We start from the raw sequence: 18,986 nt of genomic DNA on the forward strand, positions 1-18,986 counted from the left end.
TGTCATACCTTAAAACTTTCCTAGACGTACCAGTTTCTCTGTACTCATAGTAAATTTTGAGGGGTGAAAACGGCCATATTTTTAAATTCCTTATGATGAACCTTAAGGTTCATGTGGACCCTATGGCTAAAATGGCCGTATTTTCACCTCAAAATTTACTCTGAGTACAGACAAACCTGGACATCTGTAAAAACAATCAGGCATAGCATGCCCTAGATAAATGAATGTTTTATGTTTTAGAAAAATAAAAACTTACCAGGATTTTGCCGTGCACTTTTTTCATTCCTCCAGAAGGTACCAAAATAAACTAAGTTGGGAAGCAGGTTTGAGAACTTCCCCACAGGTAAAAATTAAAGTGAGCATTTTTTTAATTGACATGGACATTAGATGGACAATAGATACCTGACAATAATTGGTTATGTAAACTGTGTACCTGAGTGGACCATATCAAGGTAAACTCAACTGTTTGTTCATTTTATCATCTTCTGCAGAGACGAAAAAAAGTGTACGGCAAAATCCAGTTAAGTTATGATTTTTTTTAATCATACAATGCATTTGAATTCTGTTTATCTAGGGCATACTGTGCCTTAAAACTTTCCCAGATGCACATGTTTGCCTGTACTCAGAGAAAATTTTGAGGTGAAAATACGGCCATTTAGCCCCTATATAGGGTCCACATGAACCTTAAGATGTAATTGTTTGGAAGCCTTTTATTGAAATAATTCATATGTTTTGATGTTTGAATATTGCTACAAATAGTGTACGTGTGGTTGTGTATGGTGGTAAGTGTTTATTTGTCATCAAACGTTTAAATTTTAAAACATTATTTTACTTTGGGTCATGGGAAAGAGGGGAAGTGGGGAAAGGGGGGGGGGGGGGTTAATTTGTTTTTTCATTGCTTTGCGGTTAGTAGTTATAAATGACTATAGATAATTTAGCAATTTTAGGACAAACTGATGTAGTGAAAATGAAATGCAGAATACAATTATTCCTAGTATTAACGTTAAAACGATAGTAGTGCTATGTAATAATGACATAAGTGTTATCGTAGTTTTTGCAAAAAAGATCAATAATGTGGAAACAAATTGTGGCTTGAAATTATATGAATTTGTTAATGTGTTATTGGGATTGTTTATTTTTTATTATATTGGTGAATTTATACGAAGTGGTATCAAACGGGGACATTAATGTTGTGTGTTGTAGAGAGCATTATCATTAAATTGTTGTTAGGTAGATTTAGTCAAAATGAAGAAAACTGTTTTTAAGTAAAGAGTGGGGAAAATATTTGGAATTATTTTGAAGCAGGGTGATATATAACTTTACGTACAAATAAAGTAAAATGTTTATTTCCAGTAAAATGTTTATTTCTATTTCAAATAACACAGACTATTAATAACTAAAACTGCTATATTAAGCAAAATGTTTAGTAACATATTAAAATGAAATGATAGCAACCAATTGCATACCACCTCAAAGATGAGACAATTCATCAGCTAAAACACTGTAAGCGAGGTAACTCTTCTTGCCAAAAAAAAAACCCAAACAACCTAACCTTAACAACTGATAGAGTCTCCTGAATTAATCATGTTTTCTCCCATCTTAACCCTCACCTATACCTGTAGTCAATGTAGAATAAACAAAAACCTAGAATCATGAACAGTAATTAACAACAACTATCTTTAAAAAAGATATCCGACGTATTTTTTCAGTATATGTTTAAAACTATCATTTCGATAATCTTCAAAAACACAATTTCTGTGTCCTCGTATATTTCTGTTTACATTCACCAAAAACCCCGCGGAAATCCAACATGCGTAGGTGCGCGTTCTAAAAGTCATGTACCTTCGCACATCAAAGTTTACATTAAAATTATATAATTGACCCGAATAAACAGCTGTCATGGATGCAAAGAGCTATTGGAGAAACAACAATTTTAATAAAAATATAAATCTTTGTAAGATCTAGTTCAAATATTTATAGTTTTTCACTTGCTTTCCATCACAATATAATTTACGAGACGTTTTTTCAAACACAACCAAATCACCCTCCATGACAGCATTTTGTCAAATCACAGAAAGGATTTTCGAGCATTCGTATTCTGTTGCCATAGTTAAGCGTCCTTAAGCTCAAAGGGCACAAACCGAAACTATACCGACTACGTCGGAAAAACTCAAATTTAAAGAGTTCGATGTCAGAAGAGGTTACAAAAGAAAATAAGCAAAATGACAATGATACATAAATTATCAAAGGTCTACAGACCTCAATTAAACTGATTGAAGACTATGCCTTCATCACATGCAAAGTCGATCACAATCCCCTTGTTAGAGGTTTAGTATCATACCATCATATAATATATGAGAAGAACAACTAGTTTATTTTTCATGCAAAACCATAAGATTGAATCTATATTATAAGCCAAAATATGCCATTATGATATGTAATGACCTAACAACAGTATCGTAACTATGGACCGAATATTTCAATCTAGTTTTTTCTGTTCATCGAGGTTTTATTTCCTACGAAGCGTTCCTTACTCATATTTAAAGAGGGATGTAAAATTGAAAAATGCTTTAAATAAAAGATTTTAGTGCAATATTTTTCAACAGCGATTTTGCTTAATATTGTCAAATCTTTTTTTTTTCTCATAATTTTCGCAAAATTTGGAATTTTTGGGGGCGTTTTTTTTTTTAATTTGGGGAAAAAATATATTTTTGATTCTTAAACATTTTTTTTTAATTTTGTGTCAATCAGATTGCAGATTTTTTGCTGCGTCATAAATAAATGTTTTAATTATAACAGTTTGTTAGTTCTTATCCCGAACAATCATGTGCGTGAAATATTTTCCACTGGACTAAACATAACTTCTATCAGTCAATCTTTTGATTATTAAAATATCAGTATTTCTATCTATTTAGTTCACATTATAGCGTTATCAAAGATAAAGGGTGTAGTGATAATACATAACGGGTGACAAACATAAATAAAAATAAATATTTATGCAAATTAAAAACTTAACCATCTCGTGACTTAACTCTCTTGAATGGAACGCTTAACAAATATATTTCATGGAATGAACATTCGTCTAGAGGACTGATAAGAAATATTATTCGTGAAAAGAGCTTTTCATGTGTTATAAATGTACTATGCTTTATCAATGATCAATGTAAGTACACATCTACCGAATGTATAACTGATATTAATTACAACAAAAACATGATAAGAAAATGGACATGTAAATAAATGCATGGGACAAATTGCAATAGCTCAATTCTCTTAAAAATAAATGACAATTATTGCAAATGCAAAGCACCAGAGTGCAAGTACTTATAATTAAAATAGCACCGCTAGGACTACAGAAGATATCGGAACGTAAAAACATGAAGATTCATAGAGGAAGAGAAGCTAAAGATACGAAATGGACAAAACAACTATTTAGTCTGAAATAATCTAATAACGTTATGGTAAACAAGGGGAAAAAACAGACAAACAAACGACAAACAACAGTACACAAATCAAATATAGAAAACGCAACTAAAACTCCACCAAAAACTAGGTGGAAAAAAGGGGGGGGGGAGGGTGATCCACAGTGATCATTTGAGCTATATTCTCTCTTATATTTTATCTTAAAATTTCTTTGGGCAGTTTTCTTTTTATCACCCAAATTTATGAAAATTAACGTGATGTACTTGATGAAGAAAATGATTACCTAAAATATCTTAAATTTAACTGGTATCTCAATAAATATTTAGCATATAAGATGAGGTCTAAAATACTTATTCTATATTCAGTAATGTATTTCCTTGCGTATTGCCAAGTGTCAAATATTTTATGCATCTTGAGGGCGAGAACACATAAAAACGTACTACAAGAAGGACTTTTGTGAAGATACATGTATGTCAGGCAGCATAACTTACGGGCCAATCAGAGAGTGAGGCACTACACTACAGATCAGACAAACCGGACAATAGAAAGAAGTAATAGTAATGTATAACGAAAACATAAAACTACTAAGCTTTAATTATTAACAAAATGAGAAAGAGATTAATATAAATTTAAATAACTTGTTTCCCAATCCACTATAAAAAAAATATGTTTAAATTAAAATGTGAAGAAACAATTCAATCTTTTCAACTCACTCATATATTTTAGATGACGTCAGATGTGAATGAATATTTAGAGAATATACTAGACGACATTGGTGGACTCGGACTTTTTCAATGGATTCTAATTACAATAGTCCTAGGTAGTAAAATATCTGTATCATGGAGTACTTTAATGATGACGTTTGGCGGGGCAGTACCTGACTGGCATTGTTTCTGGACTACGGTCAATGGTACAGAGTACTATACTAACCAGACGTTTATGAAGACATGTGAACTATACAATACCTCAGAACCTGTAATGTGCCAGTCTCAGATCTATGATCCGGACATGGCTACGGTTGTCAGTGAGGTAAGCTGTCTATATTTATAGGAATGGCAGTTTCCGAATCTAATGCATCATGGGTAATATTTCAAAAGCGCACGACAAAATGTTATGAGTTGTTTAAAATTTGATAAAAAAGGACATTCAACCAATAACGGAGCGGTATTTTTTATTTTGGTGTACGAACAATAAGATTACCCATAGTCCTTTTTATTCTGAAAAGGCGAATTGCTCAATATTTAAGACTACTTAATATTAGCGTAGCTTTTAAACAAGGTTCTTTTCTTATCCTTCAGTGGTTCTTTTATTGTAATTATCAAGGTTTTGTAATAAGGAAAATGCCGATAGACTCTCTTATTGCTAGTTCATTGCTAAAAACCGGTTTGTGTGGGGTTCATCATTAATCTTATTAAAATATTAATCTCTGATATACTTAATAGGAGATTCATATGTAGTTTAACGAAATCAGAGATCAATATTTTAATTAGGTTGTTTCATCGTGACAGTCTTGACTTTTTTGTGTTTTGTATAATGTTGCTTGTTTATCGGTGGTTTTTCGGTTTTTCATGTCTTTGACAGTTTGAAATAAGGAGATGTAGTATACATTATTGCCAATGAGACAACTATCCACCAAGGGTCAAATGAAGTGAGCGTAAGCAGTTTTAGGCAACAACAAACAATATGACACACATAAAGAGATCCGACAACCATCTAACTCCAGGCTTCTGACTTGGTACAGACGAGGGTCAATTTCGAGCTCCTTATTATCGTTTAAGATTAGAACGTATATGAATAGGATTATTCTATGCACAATTCTATTATTTTCTGATTGAAAGAGTAAGGATGATTTTTGTTTAAAAGGCAAGGTTGTAACGTATTTAGTAAAAAGAAAATATCCGAAATTCTATCCTTTCGAAAAAATTTCATCGACTAAATCCCTTAATGTATATACATTGTAATGTGCTTTGATACCAAAATCCACACATGTTTAACATAATTACTCACATACATTTTATCTATATTACAGTGGGATCTGGTTTGTGAAAAAGACTGGATAGCATCTACAATAACTACTATACAAATGGGAGGGCTTTTATTCGGTGGATTTGTGTCCGGACAATTAGCAGACGTTCTAGGCAGAAAATTTACGTACTTCTCGGCGCTCTTCATTTTGTTGGTCTTCAATGGAGCAGCAGCATTTTCGACATCATGGGAAATGTTTGCGGTTTTTAGATTCTTCATTGGCATTGGATGTGGGTTTTACTTAACTGTATATTTTACTTTTTTAATTGAATTTACACCTCGGACATACAGATCTATGTTAGTAGCACTTCCGTTTTGGCCAATATTTTGTATCATCTACGCATGTCTGTGCTGGTGGTTACACGAATGGAAGTATATACAATTAGCTATCGCAGCAACTAACATACCTTTTATTTTAGCAATATTGTAAGTTGGCTCTATATATTTATAATGGTAATGCTACGATTCACACTTAAGGGCATACGATACAGTTTTGATCCTGTATTTACAAGTTCATGAAGATTTGCATATAGGCTATTTTTTACCTGATTAAATTAAATATGTAATAAAAAATATACCTTTATGTGGTACTTTTTGAGTAAAATTAGGTCAAAATTTTGTATATTTGCCCAAAATTCAGATTTGTGGCCGTATAATTTCTTTTTCGAAATGAAGACATAACTTTTTTATTACAAAAGATAAACACAAATTGTTTTTTGTTAAATAATTGGTAATTCTGTTTTTTATAAGTATCTCTAAAAATTATGCACTTTTTATTCAGAAATAACTCATATGTATCAAATGTTCGTGAATTGAGGAAAAAACGTAATTTTTTGCTGCATGTTTATCAAAATTTAAAAAAATCCTCTATTTACAGTTTTATAAAATTTGGGTCACATAATCTCCCTGCAAAATGAAACAAATTGCCGTTTAAAAAAATGGGGGTCCATGAACACGTTTTCAAATTAAATCAGTTTGAATGATAAAAATCAGACGAAAAAGGCATCTTTTCCCGATATGTCACAGTTTGACGTCGCGAAAATAACATTTTACGTTAGCAACGTCATTACCTCCCCTGTAACTGTATCGTTTGCCCTTAAAAGCAGCTTTAATCCAAAGAATGTGATTCATTTTTTTTTATATTTAAAAAAAAAACCATGGTAAAATCTACCTTTTGGCAAAATATTAGAAACATCAATACCGATGATCCCTTTTCAGAGGAATAACACGTCTGCTTTCTATTGTGCTTAAAATGAAAATTGTGTACACCAGACGAGCGTTTCGTCTACAAAAGATTCAATGACGATCTTCGAAAAAAAGTTTAAAGTCTAAATAATGTACGATTTTGGAGAGAATACAGATAAAACTTAAATGTTTACTTACATTGTCTTTGTCCGTATTATACAAAGATCAATATAATATATAACGATAAACCCGATTATACTTATTTGTATAACTACAATAATTATACTAGTTATTATCGCTATTTTGTGCATTTTTCCTTTGATCCTTTTTTGCGATAATTTTCATGTCATGCTTCCCGCTTGAGATGGAAAAATTATCGCTAGAAACTAAGGAGGCCACGTGGCGTTGCTAAAGAAATTGACAACGTCGTCATAGGTAAAATAGCGATAAACAAATTATCATTGGTCATCTCAACCTCGATTGCTTTTCTCACTTTCGCTGTACCAGCTCAAGCGAGAAAATCAATCTCGTTGAGATAATCAAAGATAATCTAATCTATAATTACAATGAGGTTGAATTCCCTGTCATTTATTTATCATCCACGCACGAACTTGTCTCAGGAAAAAAAAACGATATATGTACATTAACCTCACTTTCAGGTATAGAGATGTGTTTATTTTCTGAGACAAGTGCTTGTGACCATCAACAAGAACTTGCGGTCATCCGATGTTCAGTACTTCAGTACTTTGATTATATACATTCTTTTGAAGCGTTCTCATATTTACTTTTTATTGTCAACTATTCATTTTACGATTCCATATTATAACATGTATTTCCTTTCGTATAGTTTTGTTCCAGAGAGTTATAGATGGCTAGTTTCAAATGGAAAGATTGCAAAAGCACACAGCGTTATTACAAAAATTGCTAAAATCAATGGCAAACCTCCACCTGATTTTAAGACGTTTTATGAAATGGCATCGCAAGCAACGAAGCAGAAATCAACAGAGAAAAGATATACAATTTTAGATGTCATTAAAAACAGACGTTTACTGAGATATAACGTTCTATTATCAGTTGGATGGTACGTGAAATACGTTTACCTTCTTCGTCATACTCCTGTTCTCGTCCAGGTTTGAATATTTTTCTATCAAAATGGTTGAAACGCATGTATCCGTAACGTACCAACAAATATAGGAAAACACCCAACACACATTGATACATGTATAGGCATGATACATCTACTGACTTGGCAATAGCAAAAAAAGAACATCTTGCGGAGTTAAACTTGACGTTAATGCGATCGTTTCATGGACTCACCGTTAGCTATATAAAAGGCACACAACAGAAACAAATTAAAGTTAATTGTAGTCAATGACTGTTTAAAGGGCTCATGATTAATATTCATTTAGTTGGTAATTCTGGCCATTTAAAGATAAATAAATTTAATTCTAGAATGCTAAGCTGCATTTCCGTTAATTTTTAAAAAAATGTGTGTATTGCACATAAAGATGTCCAAATATTTTTTTGTCGCTACAGGTTAAGTTGCGGATACGGATATTATGCTATATCATTCGGAGTACAACAACTCTCGGGAAATCTCTATGTTAACCTGATTCTCATCAATGCAATGGATATTATAGGAATAGTGGTGTGGTATCTAGCAAACTGGTGAGTAAGGGATATATATATTATAGGAATATTGGTGTGGTATCTCGCTAACTGGTGAGTAAGGGATAGACATTATAGGAAAAGTGGTGTGGTATCTCGCTAACTGGTGAGTAAGGGATAGATATTATAGGAATAGTGGTGTGGTATCTCGCTAACTGGTGAGTAAGAGATAGATATTATAGGAATAGTGGTGTGGTATCTCGCTAACTGGTGAGTATGAGATAGACATCATAGGAATAGTGGTGTGGTATCTCGCTAACTGGTGAGTATGAGATAGACATTATAGGAATAGTGGTGTGGTATCTCGCTAACTGGTGAGTATGAGATAGACATTAGAGGAATAGTGGTGTGGTATCTCACTTACTGGTGAGTAAGGTATAGATATTATAGGAATAGTGGTGTGGTATCTCGCTAACTGGTGAGTAAGAGATAGACATTAGAGGAATAGTGGTGTAGTATTTCGCTAACTGGTGAGTAAGGTATAGCTATTATAGGAATAGTGGTGTGGTACCTCGCTAACTGGTGAGTAAGAGATAGACATTAGAGGAATAGTGGTGTGGTATCTCGCTAACTGGTGAGTAAGGTATAGATATTATGGGAATAGTGGTGTGGTACCTCGCCAACTGGTGAGTATGAGATAGATATTATAGGAATAGTGGTGTGGTATCTCGCCAACTGGTGAGTATGAGATAGATATTATAGGAATAGTGGTGTGGTATCTCGCTAACTGGTGAGTAAGGTATAGATATTATAGTAATAGTGGTGTGGTATCTCGCTAACTGGTGAGTAAGAGATAGATATTATAGGAATAGTGGTGTGGTATCTCGCTAACTGGTGAGTAAGAGATAGATATTATAGGAATAGTGGTGTGGTATCTCGCTAACTGGTGAGTATGAGATAGATATTATAGGAATAGTGGTGTGGTATCTCGCTAACTGGTGAGTAAGAGATAGGTATTATAGGAATAGTGGTGTGGTACCTCGCCAACTGGTGAGTATGAGATAGATATTATAGGAATAGTGGTGTGATATCTCGCTAACTGGTGAGTAAGAGATAGATATTATAGGAATAGTGGTGTGGTATCTCGCTAACTGGTGAGTAAGAGATAGATATTATAGGAATAGTGGTGTGGTATCTCGCTAACTGGTGAGTAAGAGATAGATATTATAGGAATAGTGGTGTGGTATCTCGCTAACTGGTGAGTAAGGGATATATATATATTATAGGAATATTGGTGTGGTATCTCGCTAACTGGTGAGTAAGGGATAGACATTATAGGAATAGTGGTGTGGTATCTCGCTAACTGGTGAGTAAGGGATAGATATTATAGGAATAGTGGTGTGGTATCTCGCTAACTGGTGAGTAAGGGATAGACATTATAGGAAAAGTGGTGTGGTATCTCGCTAACTGGTGAGTAAGGGATAGATATTATAGGAATAGTGGTGTGGTATCTCGCTAACTGGTGAGTAAGAGATAGATATTATAGAAATAGTGGTGTGGTATCTCGCTAACTGGTGAGTATGAGATAGATATTATAGGAATAGTGGTGTGGTATCTCGCTAACTGGTGAGTAAGAGATAGGTATTATAGGAATAGTGGTGTGGTACCTCGCCAACTGGTGAGTATGAGATAGATATTATAGGAATAGTGGTGTGATATCTCGCTAACTGGTGAGTAAGAGATAGATATTATAGGAATAGTGGTATGGTATCTCGCTAACTGGTGAGTAAGAGATAGATATTATAGGAATAGTGGTGTGGTATCTCGCTAACTGGTGAGTAAGAGATAGATATTATAGGAATAGTGGTGTGGTATCTCGCTAACTGGTGAGTAAGGGATATATATATTATAGGAATATTGGTGTGGTATCTCGCTAACTGGTGAGTAAGGGATAGACATTATAGGAATAGTGGTGTGGTATCTCGCTAACTGGTGAGTAAGGGATAGATATTATAGGAATAGTGGTGTGGTATCTCGCTAACTGGTGAGTAAGAGATAGATATAATAGGAATAGTGGTGTGGTATCTCGCTAACTGGTGAGTATGAGATAGACATCATAGGAATAGTGGTGTGGTATCTCGCTAACTGGTGAGTATGAGATAGACATTATAGGAATAGTGGTGTGGTATCTCGCTAACTGGTGAGTATGAGATAGACATTAGAGGAATAGTGGTGTGGTATCTCACTAACTGGTGAGTAAGGTATAGATATTATAGGAATAGTGGTGTGGTATCTCGCTAACTGGTGAGTAAGAGATAGACATTAGAGGAATAGTGGTGTATTATTTCGCTAACTGGTGAGTAAGGTATAGATATTATAGGAATAGTGGTGTGGTACCTCGCTAACTGGTGAGTAAGAGATAGACATTAGAGGAATAGTGGTGTGGTATCTCGCTAACTGGTGAGTAAGGTATAGATATTATAGGAATAGTGGTGTGGTACCTCGCCAACTGGTGAGTATGAGATAGATATTATAGGAATAGTGGTGTGGTATCTCGCCAACTGGTGAGTATGAGATAGATATTATAGGAATAGTGGTGTGGTATCTCGCTAACTGGTGAGTAAGGTATAGATATTATAGGAATAGTGGTGTGGTATCTCGCTAACTGGTGAGTAAGAGATAGATATTATAGGAATAGTGGTGTGGTATCTCGCTAACTGGTGAGTAAGAGATAGATATTATAGGAATAGTGGTGTGGTATCTCGCTAACTGGTGAGTATGAGATAGATATTATAGGAATAGTGGTGTGGTATCTCGCTAACTGGTGAGTAAGAGATAGGTATTATAGGAATAGTGGTGTTGTACCTCGCCAACTGGTGAGTATGAGATAGATATTATAGGAATAGTGGTGTGATATCTCGCTAACTGGTGAATAAGAGATAGATATTATAGGAATAGTGGTGTGGTATCTCGCTAACTGGTGAGTAAGAGATAGATATTATAGGAATAGTGGTGTGGTATCTCGCTAACTGGTGAGTAAGAGATAGATATTATAGGAATAGTGGTGTGGTATCTCGCTAACTGGTGAGTAAAAGATAGGTATTATAGGAATAGTGGTGTGGTACCTCGCCAACTGGTGAGTATGAGATAGATATTATAGGAATAGTGGTGTGGTATCTCGCTAACTGGTGAATATGAGATATATATTATAGGAATAGTGGTGTGATATCTCGCTAACTGGTGAGTAAGGGATAGACATTATAGGAAAAGTGGTGTGGTATCTCGCTAACTGGTGAGTAAGGGATAGATATTATAGGAATAGTGGTGTGGTATCTCGCTAACTGGTGAGTAAGATATAGATATTATAGGAATAGTGGTGTGGTATCTCGCTAACTGGTGAGTATGAGATAGATATTATAGGAATAGTGGTGTGGTATCTCGCTAACTGGTGAGTAAGAGATAGGTATTATAGGAATAGTGGTGTGGTACCTCGCCAACTGGTGAGTATGAGATAGATATTATAGGAATAGTGGTGTGATATCTCGCTAACTGGTGAGTAAGAGATAGATATTATAGGAATAGTGGTGTGGTATCTCGCTAACTGGTGAGTAAGAGATAGATATTATAGGAATAGTGGTGTGGTATCTCGCTAACTGGTGAGTAAGAGATAGATATTATAGGAATAGTGGTGTGGTATCTCGCTAACTGGTGAGTAAGGGATATATATATATATTATAGGAATATTGGTGTGGTATCTCGCTAACTGGTGAGTAAGGGATAGACATTATAGGAATAGTGGTGTGGTATCTCGCTAACTGGTGAGTAAGGGATAGATATTATAGGAATAGTGGTGTGGTATCTCGCTAACTGGTGAGTAAGGGATAGACATTATAGGAAAAGTGGTGTGGTATCTCGCTAACTGGTGAGTAAGGGATAGATATTATAAGAATAGTGGTGTGGTATCTCGCTAACTGGTGAGTAAGAGATAGATATTATAGAAATAGTGGTGTGGTATCTCGCTAACTGGTGAGTATGAGATAGATATTATAGGAATAGTGGTGTGGTATCTCGCTAACTGGTGAGTAAGAGATAGGTATTATAGGAATAGTGGTGTGGTACCTCGCCAACTGGTGAGTATGAGATAGATATTATAGGAATAGTGGTGTGATATCTCGCTAACTGGTGAGTAAGAGATAGATATTATAGGAATAGTGGTGTGGTATCTCGCTAACTGGTGAGTATGAGATAGATATTATAGGAATAGTGGTGTGGTATCTCGCTAACTGGTGAGTAAGAGATAGGTATTATAGGAATAGTGGTGTTGTACCTCGCCAACTGGTGAGTATGAGATAGATATTATAGGAATAGTGGTGTGATATCTCGCTAACTGGTGAATAAGAGATAGATATTATAGGAATAGTGGTGTGGTATCTCGCTAACTGGTGAGTAAGAGATAGATATTATAGGAATAGTGGTGTGGTATCTCGCTAACTGGTGAGTAAGAGATAGATATTATAGGAATAGTGGTGTGGTATCTCGCTAACTGGTGAGTAAAAGATAGGTATTATAGGAATAGTGGTGTGGTACCTCGCCAACTGGTGAGTATGAGATAGATATTATAGGAATAGTGGTGTGGTATCTCGCTAACTGGTGAATATGAGATATATATTATAGGAATAGTGGTGTGATATCTCGCTAACTGGTGAGTAAGGGATAGACATTATAGGAAAAGTGGTGTGGTATCTCGCTAACTGGTGAGTAAGGGATAGATATTATAGGAATAGTGGTGTGGTATCTCGCTAACTGGTGAGTAAGATATAGATATTATAGGAATAGTGGTGTGGTATCTCGCTAACTGGTGAGTATGAGATAGATATTATAGGAATAGTGGTGTGGTATCTCGCTAACTGGTGAGTAAGAGATAGGTATTATAGGAATAGTGGTGTGGTACCTCGCCAACTGGTGAGTATGAGATAGATATTATAGGAATAGTGGTGTGATATCTCGCTAACTGGTGAGTAAGAGATAGATATTATAGGAATAGTGGTGTGGTATCTCGCTAACTGGTGAGTAAGAGATAGATATTATAGGAATAGTGGTGTGGTATCTCGCTAACTGGTGAGTAAGAGATAGATATTATAGGAATAGTGGTGTGGTATCTCGCTAACTGGTGAGTAAGGGATATATATATTATAGGAATATTGGTGTGGTATCTCGCTAACTGGTGAGTAAGGGATAGACATTATAGGAATAGTGGTGTGGTATCTCGCTAACTGGTGAGTAAGGGATAGATATTATAGGAATAGTGGTGTGGTATCTCGCTAACTGGTGAGTAAGAGATAGATATTATAGGAATAGTGGTGTGGTATCTCGCTAACTGGTGAGTATGAGATAGACATCATAGGAATAGTGGTGTGGTATCTCGCTAACTGGTGAGTATGAGATAGACATTATAGGAATAGTGGTGTGGTATCTCGCTAACTGGTGAGTATGAGATAGACATTAGAGGAATAGTGGTGTGGTATCTCACTAACTGGTGAGTAAGGTATAGATATTATAGGAATAGTGGTGTGGTATCTCGCTAACTGGTGAGTAAGAGATAGACATTAGAGGAATAGTGGTGTAGTATTTCGCTAACTGGTGAGTAAGGTATAGATATTATAGGAATAGTGGTGTGGTACCTCGCTAACTGGTGAGTAAGAGATAGACATTAGAGGAATAGTGGTGTGGTATCTCGCTAACTGGTGAGTAAGGTATAGATATTATAGGAATAGTGGTGTGGTACCTCGCCAACTGGTGAGTATGAGATAGATATTATAGGAATAGTGGTGTGGTATCTCGCCAACTGGTGAGTATGAGATAGATATTATAGGAATAGTGGTGTGGTATCTCGCTAACTGGTGAGTAAGTTATAGATATTATAGGAATAGTGGTGTGGTATCTCGCTAACTGGTGAGTAAGAGATAGATATTATAGGAATAGTGGTGTGGTATCTCGCTAACTGGTGAGTAAGCGATAGATATTATAGGAATAGTGGTGTGGTATCTCGCTAACTGGTGAGTATGAGATAGATATTATAGGAATAGTGGTGTGGTATCTCGCTAACTGGTGAGTAAGAGATAGGTATTATAGGAATAGTGGTGTTGTACCTCGCCAACTGGTGAGTATGAGATAGATATTATAGGAATAGTGGTGTGATATCTCGCTAACTGGTGAGTAAGAGATAGATATTATAGGAATAGTGGTGTGGTATCTCGCTAACTGGTGAGTAAGAGATAGATATTATAGGAATAGTGGTGTGGTATCTCGCTAACTGGTGAGTAAGAGATAGATATTATAGGAATAGTGGTGTGGTATCTCGCTAACTGGTGAGTAAAAGATAGGTATTATAGGAATAGTGGTGTGGTACCTCGCCAACTGGTGAGTATGAGATAGATATTATAGGAATAGTGGTGTGGTATCTCGCTAACTGGTGAATATGAGATATATATTATAGGAATAGTGGTGTGGTACCTCGCCAACTGGTGAGTATGAGATAGATATTATAGAAATAGTGGTGTGGTATCTCGCTAACTGGTGAGTAAGGTATAGATATTATAGGAATAGTGGTGTGGTATCTCGCTAACTGGTGAGTAAGAGATATATATTATAGGAATAGTGGTGTGGTATCTCGCCAACTGGTGAGTAAGAGATAGATATTATAGGAATAGTGGTGTGGTATCTCGCTAACTGGTGAGTAAGGGAGTATTAAAATATTTAAGGAAAGTACGTGAGGCATTATCCTCATCACATGTTTTCAGTACAGAATACATGTCTAACTTTAGCATACTGTTTTGTTGTTCTGCTTTATTGTATTTATAATTGTTTGTAACTTTATATTGTCATTTATGTATATGCACTATGCCCCTTGAGGGTACTTCTTATGGAAATAAAAGATATTCTATTCTATTCAATTCTATAATGCACCACAAGTGTTGTTCAAATACGGTAGTCCTATTCCGCATCACATACGTTTGAGTACGTCAGGTATTTTTTGCTTCACATGTGCTCCAGTACGAAAGGTACGTGTATTTTCGCATCACATGGGTTCCATTAGTGACAACTTTTTGAACCAAGAAAAAACAATTCATTCAATATTATCGCAGTCATACACAGAAAACAAACCAAATAATCCATTTGTGTCTTTTTATACAATCTATTAATGAATAGTGGCAGATTAATCTGTATTTAGTGTTTCAACTAAGATAATATTCTAATTTTCAGCCTTGGTAGGAAGTGGACAACTTTTATGTTATTTCTGATTGGTGGATCTATGGGCATTGTTGTTGGAATAATTCAGTTCATAGGTTAGATATATGAATATATATGTAGCTTTTACTATTTGAAAATTATGCTAGTATAATCTTATAGTTCTCTTTCTTGTATAACACACAAAAGTATGGCAAGCCGTTCTCGTCAAAACTATGTTTAAACCCTTTTTTTCGAAAAAAAATACACACTAAGATTTAAAAACCTAAAATAACACACTGAGAAATCGAAATTACACACTGAGATTTAAAAAAATAAAAAACACACACTGAGAATTCAAAATTACACACTGAGATTTTAAAAAGACACACTGAGATGAAATAAATTTAAAAACACACACTGAGAATTGTTAATTACACACTGAGATTTCAAAAATACACACTGAGATTAATATGCAAATTACTAATGAATATTCATGAGATGGATGATTCAACAGATTAATATCTTGATCTCAAGAACTCTTGTCATTATAATGAAATGCGATTCCTTCAACCAACATTCGTAATAAATTTCAAGACTTAACATCGCTCATATTCATAAGTTTGTTGCCTATAATTCAGATCATTACTACCAGTGTATCGGGATGATTTTTTTTAACTTAAAACCGTGGGTCCCTTTTCAAAAGTCTTCCAACTGTTTCCCTGGTTTCGCTAGTTAATCTTTTATATTTTTGTTACGTTGATATGCTATAATAGACACTTGGGTAAAAATTTCACTGCATTCTTATGCAGATTGTTCCAATGCTTTCTTATAATTTTGATAAAGTTTTTCACCATTTGGTTATATTTTGTAATAAGAGTATTAAGTGGGTATTTTTCTTGTTGTTGTATTTCTAAAGTTTTTTTATTAATAATTTGGAACCAAATCGAAGGACTAACGAGTTCTGTCCCCTTGTTGTTTTAAGCTTGTAATAGATTCAGATCAAGTATGCTAATTAGATATGTGCGCATAAAAAGTGCGCACAAATCTCAGTGTGTAATTTTAAATTCTCAGTGTGTAATTTCAAATTCTCAGTGTGTGTTTTCAGTTTATTTGTTCTCAGTGTGCCTTTTTGAAATCTCAGTGTGTAATTTTCAATTCTCAGTGTGCGTTTTTCATTTTCGTAATCTCAGTGCGTCTTTATGAAATCTCAGTGTGTAATTTTTAATTCTCAGTGTGTAATTTTCAATTCTCAGTGTGTAATTTTCAATTCTCAGTGTGCGTTTTGAAGTTTTTAAATCTCAGTGTGCTTTGTTGTAATTCTCAGTGTGTAAATTTTTCGAAAAATGGTTTAAACATAGTTTTGACGAGAACGGCTTGCCATACAAAAGCCTGTAAAAATTGAACATGATCAAATTTGAAACGACTCTTAAGCTTTTGTCCAATGCCGCAAATGTGAATACAAAAATAGGAAAATGTAGTATGGTTGCAGTAAAGAGACAACTCTCCACAAGTGACCGAATGACACAGAAATTAACAACTATAGGTCACCAAACGGCCTTCAACTACGAACAAAACCCATTCAACACAGAAATGACAAATGTAAAACAACTCAAACGAGAAAAAAATAATGTTTATATATTTATGTAAATCAAGTATTTGGAAAAGTTTTTGTGTTTCATCGCTAGAACATATTGGTGATTGCATGCTCACATTTTTCGCGCATATTTACAAATTTTGTTAAAAAATATATATATATATTGGCAATGCCTTATAATAGAATTTAAGAATAGGTGTTGAGGCACAAACTTATACCGTTAAATATGTAGATGTGTCATGTTTGATTCAACTGATGATATATATATATAATATATATAAAAAGTTAAAAACACTTTTTTTGTTTCATTTCAGACCTATCAGATAAAGACGAGTTGGTCAATGGCTTTGCCTTAGCATCAAAACTTTGTGTGTCGTCAGGGTGGTCTGCACTTATGATTTTGACCTCTGAACTATATCCAACTGTAGTAAGGTTAGTTACTGTTTAAGTTTGTTTAACTCACGATTTGACCGAGATGTAAAAATAGAGTCACTTGTATTTTTTTCATTCTTCAAATAAACCCATGAGTACATGTATGAGTTGGGGTGTATAAATGAGGGTAGAAATGCCCTTTACCGTCAGTCGTTAAACGGTCAATTTCGGCTACCATAAGCGTCAAATTGGTTATAATTTTACTGTCATTCGTCAAAATATCCTTATCGTGACTCGTCAGCGGTCTGAAATAATAATCGTTACCATTATTTTGGGGGAAAATTTAACGTGATTGGTCAAAATCAGTCAATATTTTTACCGTCTAAAAGATAGTGTACATTTTATCGTCGTGCATCAAAAATTACCGTTAACGTCATTTGGCAAGAAATTTTACCGTTATTCGTCATGAAGTTACCCCCATTACCACCCTCGTAAATACGCAGCAACGTCTGGTCGAAATATGAACTCGCGATAGTAAGAAATTAAATCATGTGTCTTAAGACTTATGGAGACTACTGCTATATCTAATATCTATCGATAGTTATATATATGTATGTATGTTATTTTGCAGAAACATTGGATACGGCATAAACAACGCCGTGGCAAGATTGGGTGCAATGGTGGCACCACAGTTAGTATTTGCGGTATGCTTTTTTTATTTTTACTTTTCGGATTCTGTCATAGCTTTCAAGAAAAATCAGTTTCGTTCAAAGTCCTTTGAATATTCGTACACATATAGATTTTGCATCACAAACCCAATGAACCGTTTCCTGATGTCAAATAAAACAATTTTTTTTTTTAAAGTTGGCATTGGTCTATTTTTTCTCGCGTTTATGCTTTGGCTCATTGACATAAAACAAGTCCCAACTGAAAATGTATGGGGCTACTACAGATAAAAAGTATACAGTATAAATATATACGTTAGGATCGGGAATTGAGTAAGCATGGTTCATTGATAGGATAGACTTAATTTATTTCATAAAAATAAGGGAGCTATCATTTTATTTTTAGGAAGGGGGGCTTGGATGAAAAAAGGGAGGACAAGAGTTGCGATTAAGAAAAGGCAGGCAATTTACAATTTATGTAAAATTAATCAGTAAAAGCTAATAAAAAAGGGTCGAAAACATTGAGAGAAAAATAAAAATGCAGGACAGAGATTAAAACAACAAAAAAGGCAGGACAAAATGTTTCATCCTATAGCCCACCTTTCCCCCCAATTGAAAAATCCAATAGAAGCTCCCTAAATTAATTTTTATTGCATTTCAGAGTGAGAAGATTGATGGTCTGTCATATTTATCGTTTGCTGGGATGATGTTTTTGTCCGCCATTTTAGTTGTCACTTTACCGGAAACAAACAAAACTGCATTGCAAGACACGATGGATATTACCATAAGTCAGAAAGAGTCAGATAAACAAAGTATTATGAATCCCGGATACGAAAAAGAGAATTACGGAACAATAGATTAGTTTTAAAAACTTGATCATGCGT

The 18,986-nt window shown here is 34.6% G+C and overlaps 1 protein-coding gene across 1 annotated transcript; it reads left to right on the top strand.

The window, feature by feature from the left end:
• Positions 1-4,155: 4,155 nt before the first annotated feature.
• Positions 4,156-18,983, top strand: LOC134682161 (solute carrier family 22 member 21-like). The gene is made up of 8 exons (XM_063541736.1): positions 4,156-4,452; positions 5,453-5,874; positions 7,481-7,714; positions 8,170-8,301; positions 15,505-15,587; positions 17,380-17,497; positions 18,069-18,141; positions 18,764-18,983. Exons 1-8 carry the CDS (start codon positions 4,276-4,278, stop codon positions 18,962-18,964), a joined length of 1,440 nt encoding a protein of 479 aa, XP_063397806.1. The 5' UTR covers positions 4,156-4,275; the 3' UTR covers positions 18,965-18,983.
• The last annotated feature ends 3 nt before the right edge of the window (positions 18,984-18,986 follow it).

The sequence above is a fragment of the Mytilus trossulus genome, chromosome 8 (genome assembly GCF_036588685.1).
Source record: "Mytilus trossulus isolate FHL-02 chromosome 8, PNRI_Mtr1.1.1.hap1, whole genome shotgun sequence".
NCBI lineage: Eukaryota > Metazoa > Mollusca > Bivalvia > Mytilida > Mytilidae > Mytilus > Mytilus trossulus.

Excerpts from the sequence above, each read along its gene's own strand:
- LOC134682161 (XM_063541736.1), top strand. The coding sequence starts at position 4,276 with ATGATGACGTTTGGCGGGGCAGTACCTGACTGGCATTGTTTCTGGACT. Across the intron at positions 17,498-18,068 it reads CTATATCCAACTGTAGTAAG|AAACATTGGATACGGCATAA; the intron begins GTTAGTTACTGT and ends GTTATTTTGCAG. Across the intron at positions 18,142-18,763 it reads CACCACAGTTAGTATTTGCG|AGTGAGAAGATTGATGGTCT; the intron begins GTATGCTTTTTT and ends ATTGCATTTCAG.